Genomic DNA, 23,498 nt, shown 5'->3' on the forward strand with positions numbered 1-23,498 from the left:
AAAATTGCATATTTTGTATTCTTACCATTCTATCTCCAAAGTTAGGTGTGATTTCTGCATTTCTACATGGTACACCAGAAACACTCATTTCAGATCTCACTGGGGATGAGATTTTAATGGAATTCATTGTACTTGTGAGATCTGGGTTAGAAAACATTGGAAGCTGAGTTTATAGCAAACTATAGTTCTCAGTAATTCTTGCTGAGTAGGGCTAGTGAAGGTAAAAATAAATATATCTTTCCTTAATCATGGTTTCCCAAATGGAGGTTCTTACTGATTTACCTATAAGTTTATCTTATAGGTAGGAAAACATCTACATTTTCTGAAATACTTATTGGATAAGTTTTCGGTTTAACAAATATTTTACAGCAGCTTTTACATCCTTATTTCTCAAGCTATAGATTATAGGATTTAGCATTGGGGTCACTACACCGTAAAACAGAGAAATGAGCTTGTCAATAGTTTGCAACTTGCTTTCTCCAGGCAGTTCTTGGGACTTGGGTTTGGCATACATAAAAAAGATGGTACCATAAAATATGATCACCACAGTCAGATGTGCTGAACAGGTAGAAAAAGCTTTGCGTCTCCCGGTGGCTGAGCTCATTCTCAAGATGGTATAGAGGATAAACATGTAGGAGAAAAAAATGACCAGAAGTGGAAGAACTAGAAAGGCTATATTTGATATCACCATGGTGATAATATTGAGGGATATATCAGCACAAGCTAACTTGAGAACAGCTAATATTTCACATGTAAAGTGATTGATGATATTATTCTCACAGAAAGGCAATTGCATGGCAAGAGCTGTTTGCACAATTGAGTTGACTCCACCAGAGAACCATGACACAGAAGCCATCAGTACATACACCACCTTGCTCATGATGATGGGGTATCTCAGAGGGTTACAGATGGCCACGTAGCGGTCAAAAGCCATCACACCAAGAAGCAAACACTCTGTTGACCCCATGGCAAATCCAAGGAACATCTGCACTGCACATCCACAGAATGAAATATTCCTTTTCTTTGAGATTAAGCTCACCAAAGTCGAGGGAACAGAGGAGGATGTATAGCAGATATCCAGGAAAGAGAGGTTTCCCAGGAAGAAGTACATGGGGGTATGAAGACGGAAATCAAAGATGCTTGCTATGATCAGAACACCATTGCCAATTAGAATTACCAGGTACATAACGAGAATTAGAGCAAAGTAAACAATCTCAATCTTTGGGTACCCAGAAAGACCCAGAAGCAGAAATTCTAACAAAAATGTCTGGTTAGTTTTATCCATTTTGCCTGCTTTCAGGCTGTCCCAGGAAGAACTAATACAAAATATTTTCACTGCCAAGGATAAAAAGTTACATATTACCTGAACAGTTGATTTTTTAAGAATGTCTTATAAGGAGTGTTTACTTGACGCTATGACACTCAGCTATCTTCAACGATGTGTATAAATAGAATATAATAGAAATGGGAATGATGGAAGTACCTATGCCATTGCTGACATGTAAAGATCTACCTGTGATCAGGCAAACATACAGAAGTAAATTTTCTCTGCTGTTGAGAACATGCTCCTGGATTGAGTCTTCTAAAACTTCTGACTAATTACCAACTATAAACTTGACTTCATCTGCCCCAGAAGGTTAGCAGTGGAGATGGCCAAAGAATACTCAACAAGAACTGGAAATTTTATTCTGCAATTCATGGTGGTCAAGATTTTACAACCACTCTGACTTCTTTGGTGCATAGTTCTTTCTATACCTGACACTGCATACTTTACACCAGTCTGTTTAATTTTTTATAGACAATTAATAATAATAAACTGAATAGTATAAACTGAGATTTAACATCTATTTAAATACAGTTATCAATCTTATATTCCAGTTCTTCTTAGTATCTTGTGTGACTGTTCCTATGGCAAGGCCATTGCATAGATCAGCTCTGCATGAATGTTACAATCTTTGAAGAACATTATATAGTCTCTTCACTTATTTTTATTCTGTAGCTTCAGAGTGTTTCTTCATAATTTACTCAGTTCAATCCACCTAAGAAAACAGCAAGAAAGTTTAAATATTTTATATAAATAGGTATACATGTGTGTATATGTATACTTTATGCATAACAAAATATAATCATTGTTTATATTATCCCAATTTCTTCAAAAATGAAAAATGGAATTTGTCCAGGAGTTCCTGTTGTGGCTCAGCAGTAACAAATCCAACTAGTATCCATGAGGACATAAGTTTGATCCCTGGCCTTGTTCAGTGAGTTAAGGATCCAGCATTGCCATGAGCTGTGGCGTACATAGGTTGCAGATGCGGCTCAGATCCCATGTTGCTGTGGCTATGGTGTAGGCCAGCAGCTACAACTCCAATTCAGTCTTTAGCCTGGGAACTTCCATATGCCATGGGTGTGGGCCTAAAAAGCAAAAAAGAAAAAAAGGAATTTGTCCAATGTTAACAACCATGTATTAAATAGTAAAGTGGAACTTAGACCAAGTATATTTCATGGCTTTATAATTTTCATACACATATGAATCATCTGTGTATCTTAAAAAACTTTACATTCTATTTTATTCTTCAGGACAGCTCCTGAGATTCCTCATTTCTCATAAGATCCCAGATAATACTTACCCAACAGGTCTTGAAATCACTTGAGTAGCAAGGGTTTAATCTATACTGAATTGGCAAATTATCCACCTTTCTGACACAAACAGATTTTCTTTTGCCTTATGAGAATTGGCATACTAGCCTGGAAAATGACAAGAACATATTCCTTTTGTGTTTTACAGAAAGTTCAATATTCATATACTCTTAAGAAAAAACATTATTGAAAGAGTTAAGTACTCTTAAGAAGAGTATATTATTGAAAGACATTTTAAAGCAGGTTAAATGTGTGACAGATTGCTGCAATAGCTTTTGAATATTATTGACAGCTTATCTTGAACCCAGTCATATTTAAGCACAGTAAGAATAAATAAAAGAATAAAGTGATGCCATTACAAAGCTCACATTTCAGAGAGGGATATAGGAAATGTATACCTGAAAATATATTATAAATATAACGACATTACCTAGCTTGGGTAAAATTTATACATTTTCTCATAAGGAAGATGTTTGTGAGAAGTAAATCAGGCCAGAGAGAATTCAGGAAGAGTTTCAGACTTGGGCTGGATCTGGAAGATGGAAAGAATTAGATATGTTTGGAAGAAAAAAAATTGAGAAGGTGAGTAAAAGTTAGGAGTAAACAGATTGGCAGCACATCCTTTTTGGACAAGGGAGTTTTTATGGAGAAGTGGTGGCAGGCACATCTCAGAAAAAAAGTATGGCAGCTGCACAGAAAGGCTCTAAAAATCAGAGAATTTGGCACATCTTTTGGTGGGGAAGGGGTCCATCATTAGATAGCACAGAACATGAATTGAGCACTTCGACTCTGTGACATTAGTACCCTCCAAACTTGACATCACGTTATATGATTTTATGAGATTTTTAGCAGAAACATTATACAAGGAATTAAGACATTTAGATTAATGGGTTTGTCATATTACTGATTGGATGTGAAAACTGATCTTTCCTTAATCACCACCAAATTTGACATTGGTTAAAATCACAATTTTAGCCCTCACGTGAGCAAATAGTTTTGAGAATTTCAGCATAGCCATTTTCCTCCAACTCTGCCACTTAGCCGTGTGATAGTAGTTGGGGAAATTGCTGAAGAACAGATATTACTTAGAGTCTGAAGTCAAACTTAACAGATGGATTCTCACTACAAAACAATGAAATTAAGAATACACAACAGGAGTTCCCACCTTGGCTGAGCGGAAACAAATCTGACTAGAATCCATGAGGATGCAGGTTCGATCCCTGGCCTTGTTCAGTGGGTTAAAGATCCAGCATTGCCATGAGATGTGTTGTAGGTCACAGAAGTGGCTCAGATCCCACATTGCAGTGGCTATGGCTTAGGCTGGCAGCTACAGCTCTGATTCAACCCCTAGCCTGGGATTGAATTCAACTACATATGTGGCAGCTGTGGCCCTAAAAAGACAATCAATCGATCAATCAATACACATCTGGACTCCAGGATCTGGAGGTAAGGATACAGCCACAGCTGCCACTGAGATTCAACCCCTGGCCACAGGTGCTGCCAAAAAAAAAAAAAAGAAAAGAAAAGAAAAGAATATACAACTATACAACAGAAATATTTTGACTGTAAAGAGAAAGACAAACAAGGGAATATAAAAATCTCAGTTTCAGAGATGAAAATTGAATTTAGGCTGAATGAGACTGTAAATTTGTTATTTTATTTCTTCATATTTTGTCTTTTTTTAGGGCCTTACCTGCGGTGTATGGAATTTCCCAGGCTAGAGGTCTAATCAGAGATGTAGCTGCTGGCCTACACCACAGCCACAGCAACAGCAGGATCCGAGCCACATCTGCAACCTACACCACAGCTCAGGGCAATACCAGATCCTTAATCCACTGAGTGAAGCCAGGGATTGAACCTGTGTCCTCATGGATACCAGTCGGGTTCATTACCACTGAGCCACGATGGGAACTCCTGAGATTGTAAATTTTATTTATATACCTAAGGCCAGAAGTTTCTTCAAAGAAGAGAAGGGGGAGGAAACATCTTCATTTAATTTATACATCCAACTCTTATTTCAGAACCTTATGTGCTATATTTTAGGCTTGAAATTAGCTCAGTTGACTAATTTACATGACTAATAACAAGAAGAGGAAAGATCCAAAGTTCATTATCTTTACATTACAATGCTGCCAGAAATTGGTATAGAAATTATGTGTCAACAGCAGGGAATAGTTAGTAAGAACCATGGAAAAGTTTGGGTCACAAAGACAAATTGACTACATTCATTCAACAGTGTCCAGAGAAAGGAAGCAATGATTCGACACTTATTCGATGCTACTTCTTATGACATATCAAAATTCTCCCCAGTGGGGCTCAGAAATTGGTCAGAAGATGCAATGGCTAAGGGACATGAGCACCCTGATCAGACTAGTCACTAATGCAAAAAGAAGAAGACAGCAAGATTTACCAGGACACCCTAGGATTTACTGGCCAGGCACTGTGGGTCCAGGACTAGGGAGACTTTGGCTTTCTCTTCCAGACAACTGCAATGACAATGCATCTGAGGCTACCTAAACTGCTTCTCCCTTCCATACGCTCCAAGCCTTTCCCTCCTAGGCAGAAATCCTCTCACTAAGTTAAACCCACCTTGAACCAGGTTTGTCTTGCTACCTTTGGTTTATTTAAGCTCCTAACACTTTTTTTTTTTCATTTTTAAAAGCTTTATTGAAGTATAGTTGATTTACAATGCTGTGATAGTTTCTGCTGTTCAAGAAATTAATTCAGTGTATTAATTAATATATACACATCCATTCTTTCTTTTCCCATATAGATTACTGTGTTATATTGTGAGATAACAAAAGACATGGGGGAAGGAGCTTATCTGTCTTGCTCATCCCCCTACAGCTAAGCCTAATACAGTGAATGCACATAATAGGTTCTGACTGAATAAGTGAAGGCTTATTTTCTAAACTCCTGAGCAATTTCCATGTGCATCATTTGTGGATTAATGATCAGGAAAACTTTAATATGTCACATTTGTTCATTTGCAGCAGGCTTTAATTTTTTAAAGTATCTTTCAGTCAGTACTAACAAACTGCCATCTTACACAAATAATTACCATTTTATGCACCATAAGTACAGCAGATCATCTACTATTTATTGGAACATATATGATGGAGTTAGCGTAGTGGAAAAGTATTTCGGACTAGAATCAAAGCCTAGAAGTTCTATGATTCTAATGTATAGCTGCAGTCTTCCCATTTATAAAATAGTGACAAAAATACTTGCCTTACTTTCCTTGTAGGGATATTTTAAGGAAATAATGAGATAGCATATGGAAATGATATAAGGATTAACATATATAAATAATAATGAAATAATAATTATAATGACTCACAGCTGTATTTTGGTGATAATAAATTTATACCTGTATTACATCAGATTATTTACATTACAAATTAATACTGAATAATAGCTTTAACTACAGATTGAAAACATATAGTTTCAAGGTATTCAAGACTTACCATTTTACTGATAATTTATTTCCACCTCCAAAAAGAACCTGTCATGTTCTTTTAGTACTTATGTCAGCTTTCTGAATTAAAGTCAGGCTCAACAAACTATGCCAGATTCCACAGATGTGAATGAGTAAATATTTAATATGCAACAGTTGTAATTGTTCCCCAGTTCCCAAAGCAATTTAAAGTTGGAACAAGAGATCTGTGGAATAGATAAAATTCTGATGCATTAGGGACAGTGTCCCACAGACACAATTTAGAGTGGTGTTGGGGATATAATGTGGCTGAACTAAAGCTCCCAAATGAAATGATATTCTACCTACATAACGTTTGGAAACAGGGGCAACTGTTCAGAAAACTAACTTTATAAAATGTGAGAGTTTTTAGCTCAAACTATGATTACCAAAATAAATTCAAAGAAATGACTAGCTCAAGTGATAATTACCAAAATGAAATGCTTGAATTGAAGAATAATTCAGATTTTATAAATGAAATAGAACAGATATTTGCTGTGAATTAAATATATTGTCATTTAACATTTTTGCTTTTGTATATTTATTCTTTTAGGCAAGTTAATATTGTGCAGCATATTTTAGAATGAAATGAGATACCGATAAGCAATAAAACAAATAAATTCATAGGGAAAAATGGAATTCATATGTTTAAAGTCACAAAAGTAAAGAAGAAGAAAAAGAAGAAGGAGAAGGGGGGTGGAGGGGAGGGGGGAGGAAGAGGGTGAGGAGGAATGAAGAGAAAAAGAAGTCCTGAATGGACACTTTGAGGCATGAATTTAGATAGGAAAATAACAAATTATTGAATTAAATTGTTTTAGGAAAGTCTACTCAGCTATATTGTAGATATTAACCCGGAATATCATCAAAATTATTCTTCAGAAATGAAGAAGATTGGAAGGAGTGGGATGGACTAGGAGTTTGGGGTAGTAGATGCAAACTCTTGCATTTGGAACGGATAAGAAATGAGATCCTGCTGTATAGCACCGGAAACTATGTCTAAACACTTGTGATGGAACATGATAGAGGATAATGTGAGAAAAAGAATGCATATATATATATAATATATATATATGTATAACTGGGTCATTTTGCTGTACAGCAGAAATTGAGAGAACACTGTAAATAAACTATAATAAAAAAAATTTAAGAAAAAAAAATGAAGTGAAGAAGAAACAGACTTTCCCAGAAAAACAAGGCTGAAGGTGTTCACCACTACTAGACTCAACCTTAAAAGAAATGCTGAAAGGAGTTCCAACATGGAAATGTTGGAATTCAACCATACTTCCGACCAAGTGGACCTAACAGACATATATAGATCATTATATCCAAGAGCAGTAGATTACGCATTATTCTCAAGGGCACATGGAACATTCTTCAGGGTAGATCACAAAACCTCTCCATTATAATCTGCAAAGTCAGTCATGGTATATTTAAGAGGACTAAAATTATACCAAGTATCTTTTTATACCCCAATTGTATGAAAGTAGAAATCAACAAGAGGAAAACTGGATAATTTACAAACATGTGAAAACAAAACCACACACTCATGAGTAACCAAAGAGTTAAAAAAATCAAAAGAGTAGTAAAAAATATATTGCAATAAAATGGAAACAAAGCATGCCAAAATCTATAAAATCCTGCAAAAGCGGTTCTTAAAAGGAAGTTTATAGTGGTAAAGCATATATTAAGGGAAAAGAAAGATCTCAAGTAACATAACTTTAACCTCAAAGGAACTAGAAAAAGAATAAGTTAAGCCAAAAGTTAGCAGTAGGAAGGAAACACGTAGATCAGAGTATAAATAAATGAAATAAATACCAAAAAAAAAAATCCACATGAAAAAATTGACAAAACTGCAAAAACTAAGAGTGGTTCTTTGAGAAGATAAAATAGATAAACAAAACTTTTATCTAGGATAACTAAGAACAAAAAAAGAGGGAAGGCTCAAATGAGAAATAAAAGAACAGACATTACAAAGGATAGCAAGGAAACACACAGGATAAAGAGATTACTATGAATAATTATATGCCAATAAATTGGATAACCTAGAAGAAATTGATAAATTCCTAAAGTAAAAAGACTGAGCAATAATGAGTAAGGAAAGTGAATCAAAATTCTAGACCTCCCAACAAAGACAGGCCTGGGACCAGATTGTTTTACTAGTAATTCTACCAAACATTTAAAGAAGAATTAATATCAATCCTTTTCAAATTCACCCAAAATGTTAAAGGGGAAGAATAACTCTTAAACTTATTTTAGGAGGCCAGCATTACCCTAATACCAAAGCCAGATAAGGCTATTATAAGAAACAAACAAACAATAAACCAACTATAATGGAAAAAATTGAAATCATTTAAAAAACCCCAACCAAATAAACAAATAAAAACCTATGGCCCAATATCCCTGGTGAATATAGATGCAAAAATTCTCAACCAAATATTAGCAAACTGAACCCAATAGCACATTAAAGTGACTATACTATGATCAAGTGATATTTTTCCCTGGGACATAAACATATACAAATCAACAAATGTCATATACCACATTAATATAATGAAAGTTTAAAATCACATGATAATCTCAATAGAAGCATAAAAGAGAATTTGACAAAATATAACACTCTTTCCTAATAAAACATTATCAATAAATTGAGCATAGAAATAATATACCTCAATTTAATAAAGGCTTTAAATGACGGACCCACAACTAACATCATATTCAGTGGTTAAAAGTAGAAAGTTTTTCATCTAGGATCAGGAACAAGTCAAGGGTACACACTGTTACCAGTGTTATTTAACATAGTACTGGGAGTGCTATCTAGATCATTCAGGCAAGTAAATAAATAGATCCAAAGTGAAAAGGAAGAAGTAAAATTATCTCTATTTGCAGACAATACAATCCTATGTATAAAAAAAAAATCCTAAAGACTCAACCTAATCAATTAATGCAGTAAAATTTTATGATGTAAAATCAACATTCAGAAATCAGTTGCATTTATATATATTAACAATAAAATGTCTGAAAAAAGAAATAAATAAAACAATCCCATTTACAGTATCATCAAAAACAATAAAATACTTAGGTATTAATTTAACCAAGGAGGTGAAACCACAAGACTTGGATAAAATTAAAGAAATTAAAGAAGACACAAATAGAAAGATATACAAGTTTACATTTTCAGAAGAATTAATATTGTTAAAATATACATACTACACAAGTCATCTATAGATTCAATGCAATCCCTATCAAAATTTCAAAGGCATTTTCACAGAAATAGAAAAAAAAATTCTATAATTCATATGAAACCACAAAAGACCCCAAGTAGAGGAATCCTGAGAAAGAATAAGCCTGAAAGCATTACACTTCCTGATTTCAGCCTACACTACAAAGCTATGGTATCAAAAGAGTATGGTACTGACTTAAAAATAGACACATAGACAAATGGAATAGAGATTCCAGAGATAAATCCCCACATATACATTTAACTAATAATGTTTGACAAGGGAGCCAAGAATACTAACCGAGGAAGGTATAAGCATAAAGTACAGTTGCTTCAATAAAATGTGCACAGAAAAATGGATAACAATATGCAGGAAAATGAAATTATACCCCTATTTTACACTACTCATGAAATTAACTTGAAATGAATTAAACACTTAAACATAATACCAGACATTATAAAACTCCTAGAAGAAAACATAGGGAAAATTTCCTTAACACTTGTCTCGGCAATGATTTTTTTTTTGGCTATAACACCAAAAGCACAAGTGACAAAAGCAAAATTGAACAAGTAGGACTATGTCAAACTCAAAAGCTAATACACAGTAAAAGAAATCTTAACAAACTAAAAACACATCCTACTGAATGGGAGAAAATATATGGAAACAATATATCAGATAAGGGATTAATAGCCAAAATATATAAAAAAGTCATAGAAGTCAAAAACAGAAAGTAAACGTCCAATTAAAAAAATAGGCAGAGGAACTGGGCAAATATTTTCCAAAGAAAACATACAATTGACAAACAGGTACATGAAAGGATGCTCAACATCATTAATCATCAGGGAAATCCAAATCAAAACCATGAGATGAAATAGCATTTCTCTTTAGTTGTAATGACTGCCATCAAAAAGATAAGAGGTCTTTCACTTTCTGACTTACTTCACTCAGTATGATAGTCTCTATTTCCATCCATGTTGCTGCAAATGGCATTGTCTCATTCTTTTTTATGGCTGTGTAGTAGTCCATTGTGTATATATTCCATATGATATCACTTATATCTGGTATCTAATATACAGCACAAATGAACTTTTCCACAGAAAAGAAAATCATGGACTTAGAGAATATACTTGTGGTTCCCCGGGTGGAGAGGGAGGGAGTAGAAGGGATTGAGAGCTTGGGGTTAATGGATACAAACTATTGCTTTTGGAATGGACTAACAATGAGATCCTGCTGTGTAACACTGAGAACTATGTGTAGATACTTACAACGCAGCACGACAATGGGAGAAAAAATTATGTATACGTGTATGTGTAACTGGGTCCCCATGGTGTACAGTGGGAAAAAAATGAGTTGGGGGAAATAACAAAAATAAATAAATTTTAAAAAAAGACAGGAGGTAACAAGTGTTGGTAAGGATTTGGAGAAAAATAAACCCCTGTGCACTGTTGGTGGGAACATAAATTTCTTTAGCCACTAGGAAAACAATATGAAGATCCCTCAAAAAATTAAAAATAAAACTACCATGTGAGCTAGCAATCCCACTTCTGGGTAAACATCCAAAGAAAATGAAAACAAGATATTAAAAAGATATCTGTGCTCCCATGTTTATTACAGCATTATTGACAATAGCCAAGACATGGTAAGAACATAGGTGACTGTCAATGGGTGAAAGGATAAAAGATGTGGGGTATATACAGACAATGGAATAATATTTACCCATGAGAAAGAAAATCCTGCCATTTGGGACAATGTGCATGAAACTTAAGGCATTGTCACCAGTGAGATCTCAGAAAGAGAAAGACAAATACTATATGATAGCACTTACATGTGGAATGTAAAAATGCTGAAATCATAGAAATAGAAAGTAGAAAGGTGGTTACCAGAGGCTATGGGGTGAGGGAACTGGGGAGATGTTGGTCAAAGCACATTAACTTGCAGTTAGAATATGAATAAATTCTGGTAGTCTAAAGCACAGAATTGTGATGATAGTTAACAATACTGTGTCATACTCTTGAATGTTGCTAAAAGACTACATTTTAAATGTTCTCACCACCAAAAACTTATAATTATGTAATGTGATAAAGATGTTTGTTAATACTCTGGCAGTATTGCTAATGTAATATGTAAGTGTATCAAATTAACACATTGTACACCTTAAGCTTATACGGTTATATGCCAATTATATGTCAATAAAATATGCAGACTAGTACATAAAATATACAGATTTTGAGGTTTTCAGGTTGAAGAGACAGAGAAAGATGTTTGGAAAGAGGACTCAAGTCTTATCTCCTTTTCAACATCCTTTATTTTTTAGTGGTCCTTTAGTAAAAATTACTACAGCTTTTATAAAAATTACTACAGCAAACAATAATTATATATATTAAAACAACATATAACTTCATAACTTACAAACTACAGAGCATCATTTGAGGAGCTAAATGTATATGGTAAAATTGTCCATATGTTTACAAGTATATATTCTGAGTGTCCACCAGGCTCAAGGCACATCTTGAGATAATGCCATGATAGAGAAAAGTAAAGTAGAAAGTTTTCTGCCATTAAGTGCTTTTCAGTCTTTGAAAAGAAACTTGTATATATACATGCATACACAAGAGAAACTTGACTATATACATCTATGTGTATACACACAGACACACACACACACACACACACACACACAGTTTGTATACATACATACACAGACTTGTGTATATATATCTTACAGGCAATGAACAGTATCTTTTTGTTCCTCAGCTATTCAATCTTTGAAATGAAGGTAATAATAGCACATATCTCATAAAACTGTAAAAAGGATCAAATAAGTTAAATACATGTAAAGCACATAGGCAAATGCTCCTCTTCCATGACTCAACTGATATTATTTATTATTCTCTGGCATTAAATGTCAGATGCCTGAGCAGCATAAATTACAGCATTTAGGGTGAACTAAATTTAGAAAAGATATGCAGAAGGTTAAAAAGAAATTACCAATTTGAAAGAGTAGGCTTATCTGAAAAAGCTTTAACAGAAAATTATTGAGAAAGAATTCATCTCTGGGACAAAAGTCAAGTTTGAGTGTAATGTGTTATTATTAAAGTCAAAGAGGAATACTTTTTAATAAAAAGTTACATTCTGTTACATATATTTCAACTCTTACTTGGATCTAGAGAGAAAATATAGTTCAGTTTTAATTTTTTATTGACATTTAATTATCAGTTTCAATTGTTTACACTCTTCTAACCTAACTTTCCTATATCCATTGCAGAGTGGGGAATGCAAAATTCTAAAAGCTCATTTCAGGAGTCCCTGTTGTGGTGCAGTAGAAACGAATCCAACTTGGAACCATGAGGTTGCGGGTTCAATCCCTGGCCTTGTTCAGTGGGTTAAGGATCCGGCATTGCCATAAGCTATGGTGTAGGTTGCAGACACAGCTTGGATCTGGCGTTTCTGTGGCTGTGGCACAGGCCAGCAGCTATACCTCTGATTAGACCCCTAGCCTGGGAACCTCTGTATGCTGTGGGTATGGCCCTGAAAAACAGCTCATTTCAGGATCTTATAAGTGCAAGATGGGGCAGTGATGGAAATAGATTGCAGGCGAGAGAGCCACAAAAGCTGAATTTGAGATTTTTTTATTCTCTTATATACTGGTTGAACAACCTTCATCAGAATGTTTCAATTTTCAGAGTCTGAGGCTCTATATTTGCATAATAGGAATAACTGGTCTGACTCATAATAGTATTCTGAGAAGTATATTAGATACCAGAAAGCACTATGCAAATGAAGGCAATTTACACAATTAATTGTGGGAAGTTTTCAGATAATTTCTCCCCAAAAACACCAATACTTATTAAAGGATTTTTTCTATTTGAGTCTTAAATTTTTCAAATATTGTGGTAATACAGACATTGATATGTTTCATGTTCGAATTGCATTACAAGAATATACTAATTATATCATATAATTGGATTGAACTACATTCTCCCTGGAGTTTTGGAAAGGTTTTAATCCTCCATGTTTACATTGCTAATTTTAGTTTGTTGCAAATATTGGACTCCTCTCTGGCTTGCCCCCAAAAGAATTTAAATTGCCTTTCAATGCTAATGGCTGATGCTTTGGAGGATGTTTCTGGAGCTCAAAATGTATAGAAACATTTAGATAACCACAAAGGCCCCAAGAATCCATGGGTCATCTTACTTTTTTTTAAAATTGAACTATAAACTCTGGACCTGAGAGTCTGAATATTTTAAATCTATTCATCTATCAGTTTTAACTGAGGAATAAACTACTGATAAATCAAAACTTGAAGAAAATAAGTATCACACACTGCTTGTTATCTCAGGCTCACTAATAGCCCTCTCACTTTATCTTGAAAATTATTACATAAAATGAAGAGCACTTCTTGAGGCTGTAAAGCTAAGCAGCTAATAAGGAGAGTGACCTCAAATCAAGAAAAGGAAACCATTTCTCAGGCTCAGAGGTACATAAATTACATAATGTTCCATATTCTTCTGTTGTAAATATTGCTTTTCAAATTATGGGTAAGACATCAGTTTTATATGTTTTAACTGGATATATCTATTTTCTCATGTCAAGTTTTCATCATTAGATGTTATAAAGATTTCTGTTGTATTTTAGACTATGGCTGAGTAATATTCAGAACAAAGATCTTAGGTAGGAGTTAGCCTCATTTAAAGAAGGAGGGTTCCAAATCTTTGATACTCTAAAATAAAATTCAGTGCTCTTTGCCACATCTGGCTCTTCAAAAGCATTCACTCTGACTCTCCTCCCCTCCCTGCAGCAGATAGAATGAGAACATTATATTTCTTTGATTGGTGCTCTTAGAGATATTATTGCAAAACAAATGTGTTATCTGGCATTTTCTTTAGCATCTAAGCAATTTGAATGCTATTACTGTACATATAATCTGCTGAAAAAAAATTAATTCTCTGTCCCAAATGCGTGGAACTGCCACGCAATCATTTGACCATCTTCAGAAGTTGCTATGGGAGTTCCCATCATGGTGTAGCAGAAACAAATTTGACTAGGAACCATGAGGTTGCAGGTTCGATCCCTGGCCTTGCTCAGTGGGTTAAGGATCTGGTGTTGCCCCGAGCTGTGTATATGTCACAGATGCGGCTCTGATCCTGTGTTGCTCTGGCTCTGGCAGAGGTCAGCAGCTGTAGCTCCAATTAGACCCCTAGACTGGGAACCTCCAAATGCTATGGATGCAGCTCTAAAAATCAAAAAGACCAAAAAAAAAAAAAAAGTTGCTATGACCACCATATTAAAAAAAAAAACATTTAAAAGCTTTTTAAAATAGCTGAGATACCATATCATCTAAATGAGTATATTCAAAATAATTGAATTCAAATTAATTAAGACAAAATATAATTCCTATATTTATCTCTATAAATATGAATAAACGTAAACCATCTCTTTCATGAATCCTTTCTGGAAGATCCTTGAGCCAGGATCACTGTAACTAGCACCTCTTTATCCTAGTACCTCTGAGTTCCAGAGTGAGCTTTGACTCTGGAGAATAAATTACATGGAAACAAAAATCTACAATAAGGCCCTTATCTCTCATTTTGAATATAAGTGACCTGGATTAATCTACTAACTTTGTATAACAGAAGTGTTCCAGGAAAAAGAGAGAGAGAGAGCATCTATTCCATCTATTCCTTCACTGTACTAAGAGCTATAATTTGTAGGACAAATTTGGCTCAGTGGATCAAATCTGCAGTTGTCATATTCTCTATATGTCTGTTATTCTGTTTGGATTTCAAGTTTACTTAATTTAGCCTCTCTCCAATTGCCCCTAAAGCCAATAAGATTAACACAGCTTCTCTGTCTGAGATAACAGTGTTTTGGAAAGAGTATGAGCTTTAGAGCCAGTCTACACTTGCTTCCTACACACAAATAATTAAGCACAGAACACTGAGAAGGTATTTACCTTCCCTCAGAATTGCTTTCCTTGTTTCTAAATGAAAAGGCGGTAGCTTAGGAAAATTCTTTGTAAGCTTCAAAATTGTAAAGCCATATAAAAGTAAAATATTATGTTGTTTAACAAATGCTAAAACATTTGTATAAACAATTATCCTTTGGTCTTGAGAAAAACAGATGTTACAATGACTTCATTTGCTCACCACCATCCCTAGTTATATTGCCTGGCACCTACTAAGACATGTGTTGAATGAATGAATGAATGAATGAACAAGCATTTGGATACTTAGCTTGCAAAATGCCTTCTCTGTATCACATCATTGGATTCACTCCCGAAATTTACGAAGAAGCTCTTGGTAATTTTACAGATAACTAAGCCCAGACTGAAGAGTAGTGCATCCCTCATTTCTCCAGCATGCGAAAGATCTAGAATTTGGAGTTGGGTTTCCTAAGAGTGTAATTTCAGGTCTTATCCTCTTTTAACTACAACTAATTATTACTCAAGAAAGAGTTAAATGTGTTTTAAGTTCCCCTTCTATACTATAAACTGCATAATAATTAAATTCAGACCAGGTTGCTCCATTACATAGGTGAAAACACAGTTGCTGAGAAAAGCTTAAAAATGTGAGTATAATGTGAGAGTTCATAAGAGATGTAGCCAGAGTTTTTTTTAACACTCATATAAATATTTAACTGCTATTGCTTATAATGTTCATCATATGTAAGGCATTTGGAGGAAAACTGAAGACAAAATAAATGTGTCCTTTTCATCTAGTGAGCCATAACTCCATAAACTCACTAATTCTAGAAGAGAATTTTTCTAGGGACAGTGAAAGCTATCAAAAACAAAAACAAAAAAACAACAACAAGAAAAAAACATGAAAACAGCAGAAGGGCATCAATCTTTTTTTTTTTTTTTTTTTTTTGGTCTTTCTAGGGCAGCACTGGCAGCACGTGGATGTTCCCAGACTAGGGGTCTAATCAGAGATGTAGCTTCCAGCCAAAGTCACAGCCACTGCAACACGGGATCCAGTCCGCATCTGTGGCCTACGCCACAGCTCAGGGCAACACTGGATTCTCAACCCACCAAGCGAGGCCAGGGATTGAACCCACATACTCATAGATCCTAGTCAGGATCTTTAATCACTGAGCCATGAAGGGAACTCCGAGGGCATCAATCTTTCAACTCATTGAGATGATTTTCTTTTTCCTTGGGTATATAAGTGCCCTTCAGTCTCAGAAGTTAAAAATAAACAAACAAACAAACAAAAAAAAACAGAAAAAAAGAAAAGCCCAGATAGGATGAAGCAATTATTATTACTTTGGTTAGTTTAGTAACTAAAGCCATCGGTTAAGAACTAGCGATGAAGGACCCAAGAGAGCTTTGGTCTCACTTCAGGCTTAAGCTAGATTCACTTTAGTTTTCACAGGAGTGGGCTGAAAACCCAGAGGAAACAGGCAGATTGTGTTTTTGCCAAGGAAATTAAAACTTTTTGATACCAATTTGACCTAAAATGAATCATTATGTGTGTAGTTCCAAAATAAGATGAATTGTGAGTCAGATTTTCTACAAACTAGAGGAGGAGCCAATGACTGCCCAGAATAACAATGTTCACAGACCTACCAAGCATAGGTCACAGTACAATATTGTTGAGAAAAGTACATAACCTAAAGAATGCCTCTACATTAACCTTATTAACCTCTTTTTCCCCTATGTTTTCCATCCTTAATACCCCCGTGGTCAAAATTCTAAAGGCTCCCAATTGTCTGGCGAATAAATTATAATTCCTTAATACTACATTTAATATACTTCACAAACTGGCAAATCTTTGTTTCTCTTTTTTTTTTACCACTGCACCCCTGTACATTGGTTGTTGGTTGTTTTTTTGTTTTGTTTTTTTAACCTAGCCCCACTGATTGCATTTTGATCCCAGCCCATTACCTAAGACTATTCCTCCTCACCTCATCAAAGTCAAATTCAATTGACGCAATGAAATACTGCCCTAGCCCTCTCTCAGATGATTTCCCCTTCTTTGAAGTCTGACTGTATGTACTCAGAGTTTGAATAAAACACAGGCCATGATTCAGAGGTTTCCCCCAAGAGAAACTGTATGGCTTCCTACCCACAGATCTCACCATACATCAATACGGTGTGTTTTGTTGTTTCTGTTGCTGAAGCTTTTTAACCAAGATCCACATTCTGTTTCTTACCCCACAAACCCAAGATTTATTTGTTAAAACAAGAAGAGGGAGTTCCCATCGTGGCTCCTTGGTAACAAACCAGACTAGGATCCATGAGGACAAGAGTTCAATCCAGGGCCTCGCTGAATGGGTTAAGGATCCAGCGTTGTCATGAGCTGTAGTGTAGGCCCCAGACATGGTTCAGATCCAGCATTGCTGTGGCTGTGGTGTAGGCCATCAGCTACAGCTCTGATTAGACCCCTGGCCTGGAAATTTCCACGTGCTGCCGGTGCAGCCCCACAAAAAAAAAAAAAAAATTAAATAAATAAATAAATAAATAAACAAGAAGAGGCTGGATCTCATTCACAGAGGTTGATTCACACTAGTGCACAGACACTACTGTGAAATAGAATGCCATGATTTACACTGAGAAACAGACAGGCCAATGTGGAGCAGCCACTTCAAAAATCAGAAAAATTCTCATTAAAACAGCCATAAAATATTAATTTTCTTTAGAAAAGTAGATGATATCAAATGTTGGCAAACATGGGGGTGATAGAATTCTGATGAGAGTATACTGATATACTGGAAAACTCTCTGGCTGTATTAAAATTGCATAGGACAATTGAATATGTCCCAGATAAGTTCTTGGCCAGGACTATAAGGGGACAAGCATTTTTCAGATTTTCTAAGTGTTAAAACCTCTCCATGTACTTGCGAGACTTTAGGGAAACCCTTCTGTGTTTTTAAGCTTCCAAAATTTTCTATATGGTGTCTTTTATTAATTTAATATTTTTTTGCATCTGATTTCCAACTGTATATATGATAATCCTAGGATCAAATTTTTTTCATATAGAAAGATTTTCTTAACATGACTTACTATGCTATCACTTCCCCTTTGTTTAGGGTATATCATATACTCTGTGTGTGTGTGTGTGTGTGTGTGTGTGTGTGTGTGTGTGTGTGTGTGTGTGTGTGTGTGTGCATGTTTGCTATATAGCTTTATGATATATCAAATTCCCATATAAACATATGTCTATATCTGAGATCTCTTTTCTTTTCTACTGGACTATGTCCCTAAACCATTCTCATTGAATTTTTATTACTGTGGCTTTGTTGTGTGTTCTAAATATTGATTTTCCCCTTATTTTTTTTATAAAATTGTGTGCAAGATGTCCAATTTTATTCCTACATAGAAATTTTAGAACAGGTATTCACATTCCTCAAAAAAATCCAGCTAAATTTTTGAATATGTTTAATTTAATGTATAAACTAATTTGGAGAAAAAATGGCAGCCTTTTATTTTTATACCATTCATTAATATATTACACCTTTTGAATTACTTATATTTTACTATGCTTTTTATTTTAATTTTTAGATGACTTCTGTAAAGATCTTGTACATGAGTCATTAGGATAAAACTCAGATGTTTTATAATTTATTTTATATTTATTTCTATTTTGTTTGCTAATCATTTATTGGTAATATAAAGAGGACTACTGATTTTCCATTGATCTTACATCCAGAAATCTTACTAATTTTTTAATCGTCTTACAAGTTTTTTATTCTCTTTTTATTGTTGCTTCTGCTTTTTTCTTGTCTTATGACTCTGACCAGGACTACTAAGTCTATATTAAACACTAGCTATAGGGTAAGCATCCTTATTTTAACCCAGATCTTAATGACAATGTATAAACTCTCAATTAATTATTAATGAATGGTAATTTCCTATAGATTTCTGGTATGTAGTTTCCTTTCAAGATTAAGATATTACTTTCTATTTGTGAACTTAAAATAGTTTATATGAAAATTATGAATTGATCTTCATCAAATTTGTTTCCTGCCTCTTTTGAAATAACTGCTTTTTTTCTACTTAACATTTTTATTTTTTTATTAGAGTACAGTTGATTTTACAGTGTCATGTCAATTTTAGCTTTATAACAGTGACACAGCCATACCTATATATTATATATTATATTGTATATATACACGCATTATTTTTCTCATACTATCTTCCTATGTCCTATCCCAAGAGACTGGATATAATTCCCTGTGCTACACAGTAGGACTTCATTGCTTATTCATTCTAAATGTAATAATTTGCATCTACCAACCCCAAACTACTCATCCATTCCACCTCCTCCTCCTTCACCCTTGAATAGTTGCTTTTTATTTTCTTTAATCATATCATGATTTACTGGTGATGTTTACCAAGTATTTAAGGAAGGATAATCCATATACCATATGATAATAGTCCTTACTTCCTTGAATTGTTATGAATACAAGCATTTAGAAATGCATCTGTCACAGAATAATCAATAATACATTATTTTAAAACATGTTGCTAATGAAATTATTTTAAAATGCAGATTATTAATATTACTTCTTACTGCAATAAGTTGGTTTTCAAACTACACCCCTTGGAATTCTATAAAAATCAAACTGATGGAAGAAGAGCAAATAAGGTACTAAGGAGATAGTACATTTTCTTCCCTCCAAACCAGTGTATCTTCAACCAGAGGAATTCTCTCTTTTTTTCTATATTTTGGTTCTTATATATTTTATTTGTGAAAAAATGATAGTTATTTGTCATTGATTTAGTTAAACGTATATATTTGGAATAAAAACACTTTTACTACAGTTGATTCCCTAAGTGATAGTTTTCACATAAGGTAAAAATAAATTATGTAGGGCCTAAGATACACAATATTACAATGCAAATCCAGAATAAAATTGTATTTCTAAATGCTTTCAATTAATTTCTATTTAAAGAACACATTTATTTGAATACATAATCCCTAGTCATATCAAAGTAGTTAGATACTGGGGTAATGTAAAGACATGTCCCTTCAGTGAGGCTACTATCCTCAGTGAGGCACTATGCAAAGACTACCTATGCCACCAGAGGACCATACTGAGTGCTAAAAAGAGACTCAACCAGGGCTGCATTATGATGGGCCATAGACTTTTTTGCCTTCATGGGCCCTTTCTTCCATGAAATAACATTAAGATTTATATTTTATACTACATGGGCATAAAGATAAATATACTAATATTACATGTTAAAACTGAAAATCATTGTTTTACTTGAATTTTTTTTAAAAAATCAAAACATTTTCATAGTTTCCTACTGTGTCTAGTAGATAAGCTGTCCATGCAGACATGGGTCAAGAATTCAAATATGTATATAATCTATCAGCTAATAATATAACTGATTGAGATCAACTGAGAATAATACGTTAATTGGCAACTAATAGTCATCTCCAGGAACAAGCAAAAAAGGGTGGGGGTAGTCTTGTAGAATGGAGAACATGGCTCAAATACAATGGGTCACTTATAAATGAGTTCCGTAATGGAAACTGGGCCAATGTTTTCAAATATTATACTTTTATGGAGAAAAACTGAAAATAGATTTTGTATCATAGCTCCTGCCTTTATTTTTTTTTTTTGTCTTTTTGCCTTTTCTAGGGCTGCTCCTGTGGCATATAGGTTCCCAGGCTAGGGGTCTAATCAGAGCTGTAGCTGCCGGCCTGCACCAGGATAGCTCCTGCCTTTAAAATATTCATTTTATCTTTTTTATTTTATGATGATTTTTATTTTTTCCATTATATCTGGTTTATAGTGTTCTGTAAATTTTCTACTGTACAGTAAGGTGACCCAGTCACACAGACATGTATACATTTTTTTTTCTCACATTATCATGCTTCATCATAAGTGACTACATATAATTCCCAATGCTATACAGCAGGATCTTATTGCTTATCCATTCCAAACACAATAGTTTGCACCTGTTAACCCCAAATTCCAAGTCCATCCCACTCCCTCCCCTTTCCCCTCCCCCTTGGAAACCACAAGTCTGTTCTCCATGTCCATGATTTTCTTTTCTGTGGAAAAGTTCATTTGTGCCATATATTAGATTCCAGATATAAGTGATATCATAGGGTATTTGTCTTTCTCTTTCTGACTTACTTCACTTAGTATGAGAGTTTCTAGTTCCATCCATGTGCTGCAAATGGCACTATTTTGTTCTTTTTTATGGCTGAGGAGTATTCCACTGTGTATATATATCACATCTTCTTAATGCAATCATCTGTGATGGACATTTAGGTTTTTTCCATGTCTTGGCTATAAAAATGTTCATTTTAAAATGTAATTCAAATTTGGACATCCTGTGTGGCTCACAACATAAACTGTAATTCAAATTTAAAACACTGTGCAGGAATCACTTCCAAACAAAGCACATCTATATGCTGCATCCAGGCTATAAATCACTGATTTATAGTCAATGTGTGAAGAGGTAGAACTAGAAAAAATGGCAATAAAATGGCTTGGAATCCAAACATCCTATAATCAAATGTCTTCTCTTAACCCTGAGAAATCAGGTTAGGATCCTCTCTAGTGGCCTGGGCTCACAATAAGAAATTTGTCCCAGAGTTATATTATTGCATCCAAATACCAAACTATGGTAACAAGGATATGATTCTTGAAAGAGGAGCTCTTTCAGACACTGTATTAACAAATTTCTGTTCTATCATCCATAGAGTGTTGTTGGAGAAAGAATATATGCAATATGGGAAAGACCAATGATTCCACATTGACAGAATTTGTCCTGGTTGGGCTTTCTGCCCACCCCAAGCTCCAGACAGTTTTCTTTGTGTTAGTTCTGTGGATGTACCTGATGATCCTGCTGGGAAATGGAGTCCTTATCTCAGTAATCTTCTACGATCCTCACTTGCACACCCCCATGTATTTCTTCCTCTGTAATCTTTCCTTCTTGGACATTTGCTACACAAGCTCCTCTGTCCCATTAATTCTTGACAGCTTTATGACAGTAAGGAAAAGGGTTTCCTTCTCTGGGTGCATGGTACAAATGTTCCTTTCTTTTGCCATGGGGGCCACAGAGTGTGTGCTTCTAGGCATGATGGCACTTGACCGCTATGTGGCCATCTGCTACCCACTGAGATACCATGTCATCATGAACAAAGGTGCTTATGTGTCCATGGCGGTTGGATCCTGGGTTTCTGGGATTGTTGACTCAATGGTGCAGACATCTCTAGCAATGCAATTACCATTCTGTTCTAAAAATGTCATTAACCATTTTGTCTGTGAGATTCTGGCTATCCTAAAATTGGCTTGTGCTGATATTTCAATCAATATAATCAGCATGGCAGGGTCAAATCTGATTGTTCTAGTTATTCCATTGCTAGTAATTTCCATCTCTTATATTTTTATTGTTGCTACTATTCTGAGGATCCCTTCCACTGAAGGAAAATGTAAGGCCTTCTCCACTTGCTCAGCCCACCTCACAGTGGTGATTATATTCTATGGAACCATCTTCTTCATGTATGCAAAGCCTAAGTCTAAAAGCTCTGTTGGTATAGATAATCAAGACATCACTGAGGCCCTCATCTCCCTCTTTTATGGAGTCATGACACCTATGCTCAATCCTCTGATCTATAGTCTGAGGAACAAGGATGTAAAGGCTGCTGTGAAGAACATGTTGGGTAGGAAAAACTTCTCTGATGGAATATAAATACTGACTTACACTATGTGACTCAGTATTCAAAGCTGCTCCAGACAAAATTCAAATAGAGAAAAAGACCCTGTGAAAACAAATTCACCATGTGTCACTCAAAACTATATGATAGAAATAATTTCATTGCTGTTGTTACTATTATTTTTTGTTCTAACTGCAGAAATTAAACACACTTATGGTTTAAAAGTACTATTATAGAAATGCAAGATGTTGAACACTTCTTGGAAGCCTTAGGAAAGCAAAATCACTCTTACCCCTTTAGAAAATAATAAAGGCAAAAGATGTTCTAAAAGGCACTTTGAGGAGTTCCAGTTGTGACACAGTCGAAACAAATCCAACTTGTATCCACGAGGATGCAGGTTCGATCCCTGGCCTCACTCAGTGGGCTAAGTATCCGGAATTGCCATGAACTATGGTACAGCTTGCAGATGCTGCTTGGACCCTGCATTGCTGTGGCTGTGGTGTTGGCTGGCAGCTACAGCTCCAATTCAACCCTTAGCCTGGGAAC

General features: G+C 34.9%; 2 protein-coding genes across 2 annotated transcripts; one reads left to right on the forward strand and one right to left on the reverse strand.

Moving 5' to 3' along the window:
* Nucleotides 329-1,317, reverse strand: LOC100157720 (olfactory receptor 13C3). Its single transcript, XM_005660310.2, has one exon. It carries the CDS (start codon nucleotides 1,283-1,285, stop codon nucleotides 332-334), a length of 954 nt encoding a protein of 317 aa, XP_005660367.1. The 5' UTR covers nucleotides 1,286-1,317; the 3' UTR covers nucleotides 329-331.
* LOC100152489 (olfactory receptor 13C8) lies at nucleotides 21,823-23,174 on the forward strand. Its single transcript, XM_001924498.2, has one exon. It carries the CDS (start codon nucleotides 22,025-22,027, stop codon nucleotides 22,985-22,987), a length of 963 nt encoding a protein of 320 aa, XP_001924533.1. The 5' UTR covers nucleotides 21,823-22,024; the 3' UTR covers nucleotides 22,988-23,174.

The sequence above is a fragment of the Sus scrofa genome, chromosome 1, assembly GCF_000003025.6.
Source record: "Sus scrofa isolate TJ Tabasco breed Duroc chromosome 1, Sscrofa11.1, whole genome shotgun sequence".
Taxonomy (NCBI): domain Eukaryota; kingdom Metazoa; phylum Chordata; class Mammalia; order Artiodactyla; family Suidae; genus Sus; species Sus scrofa.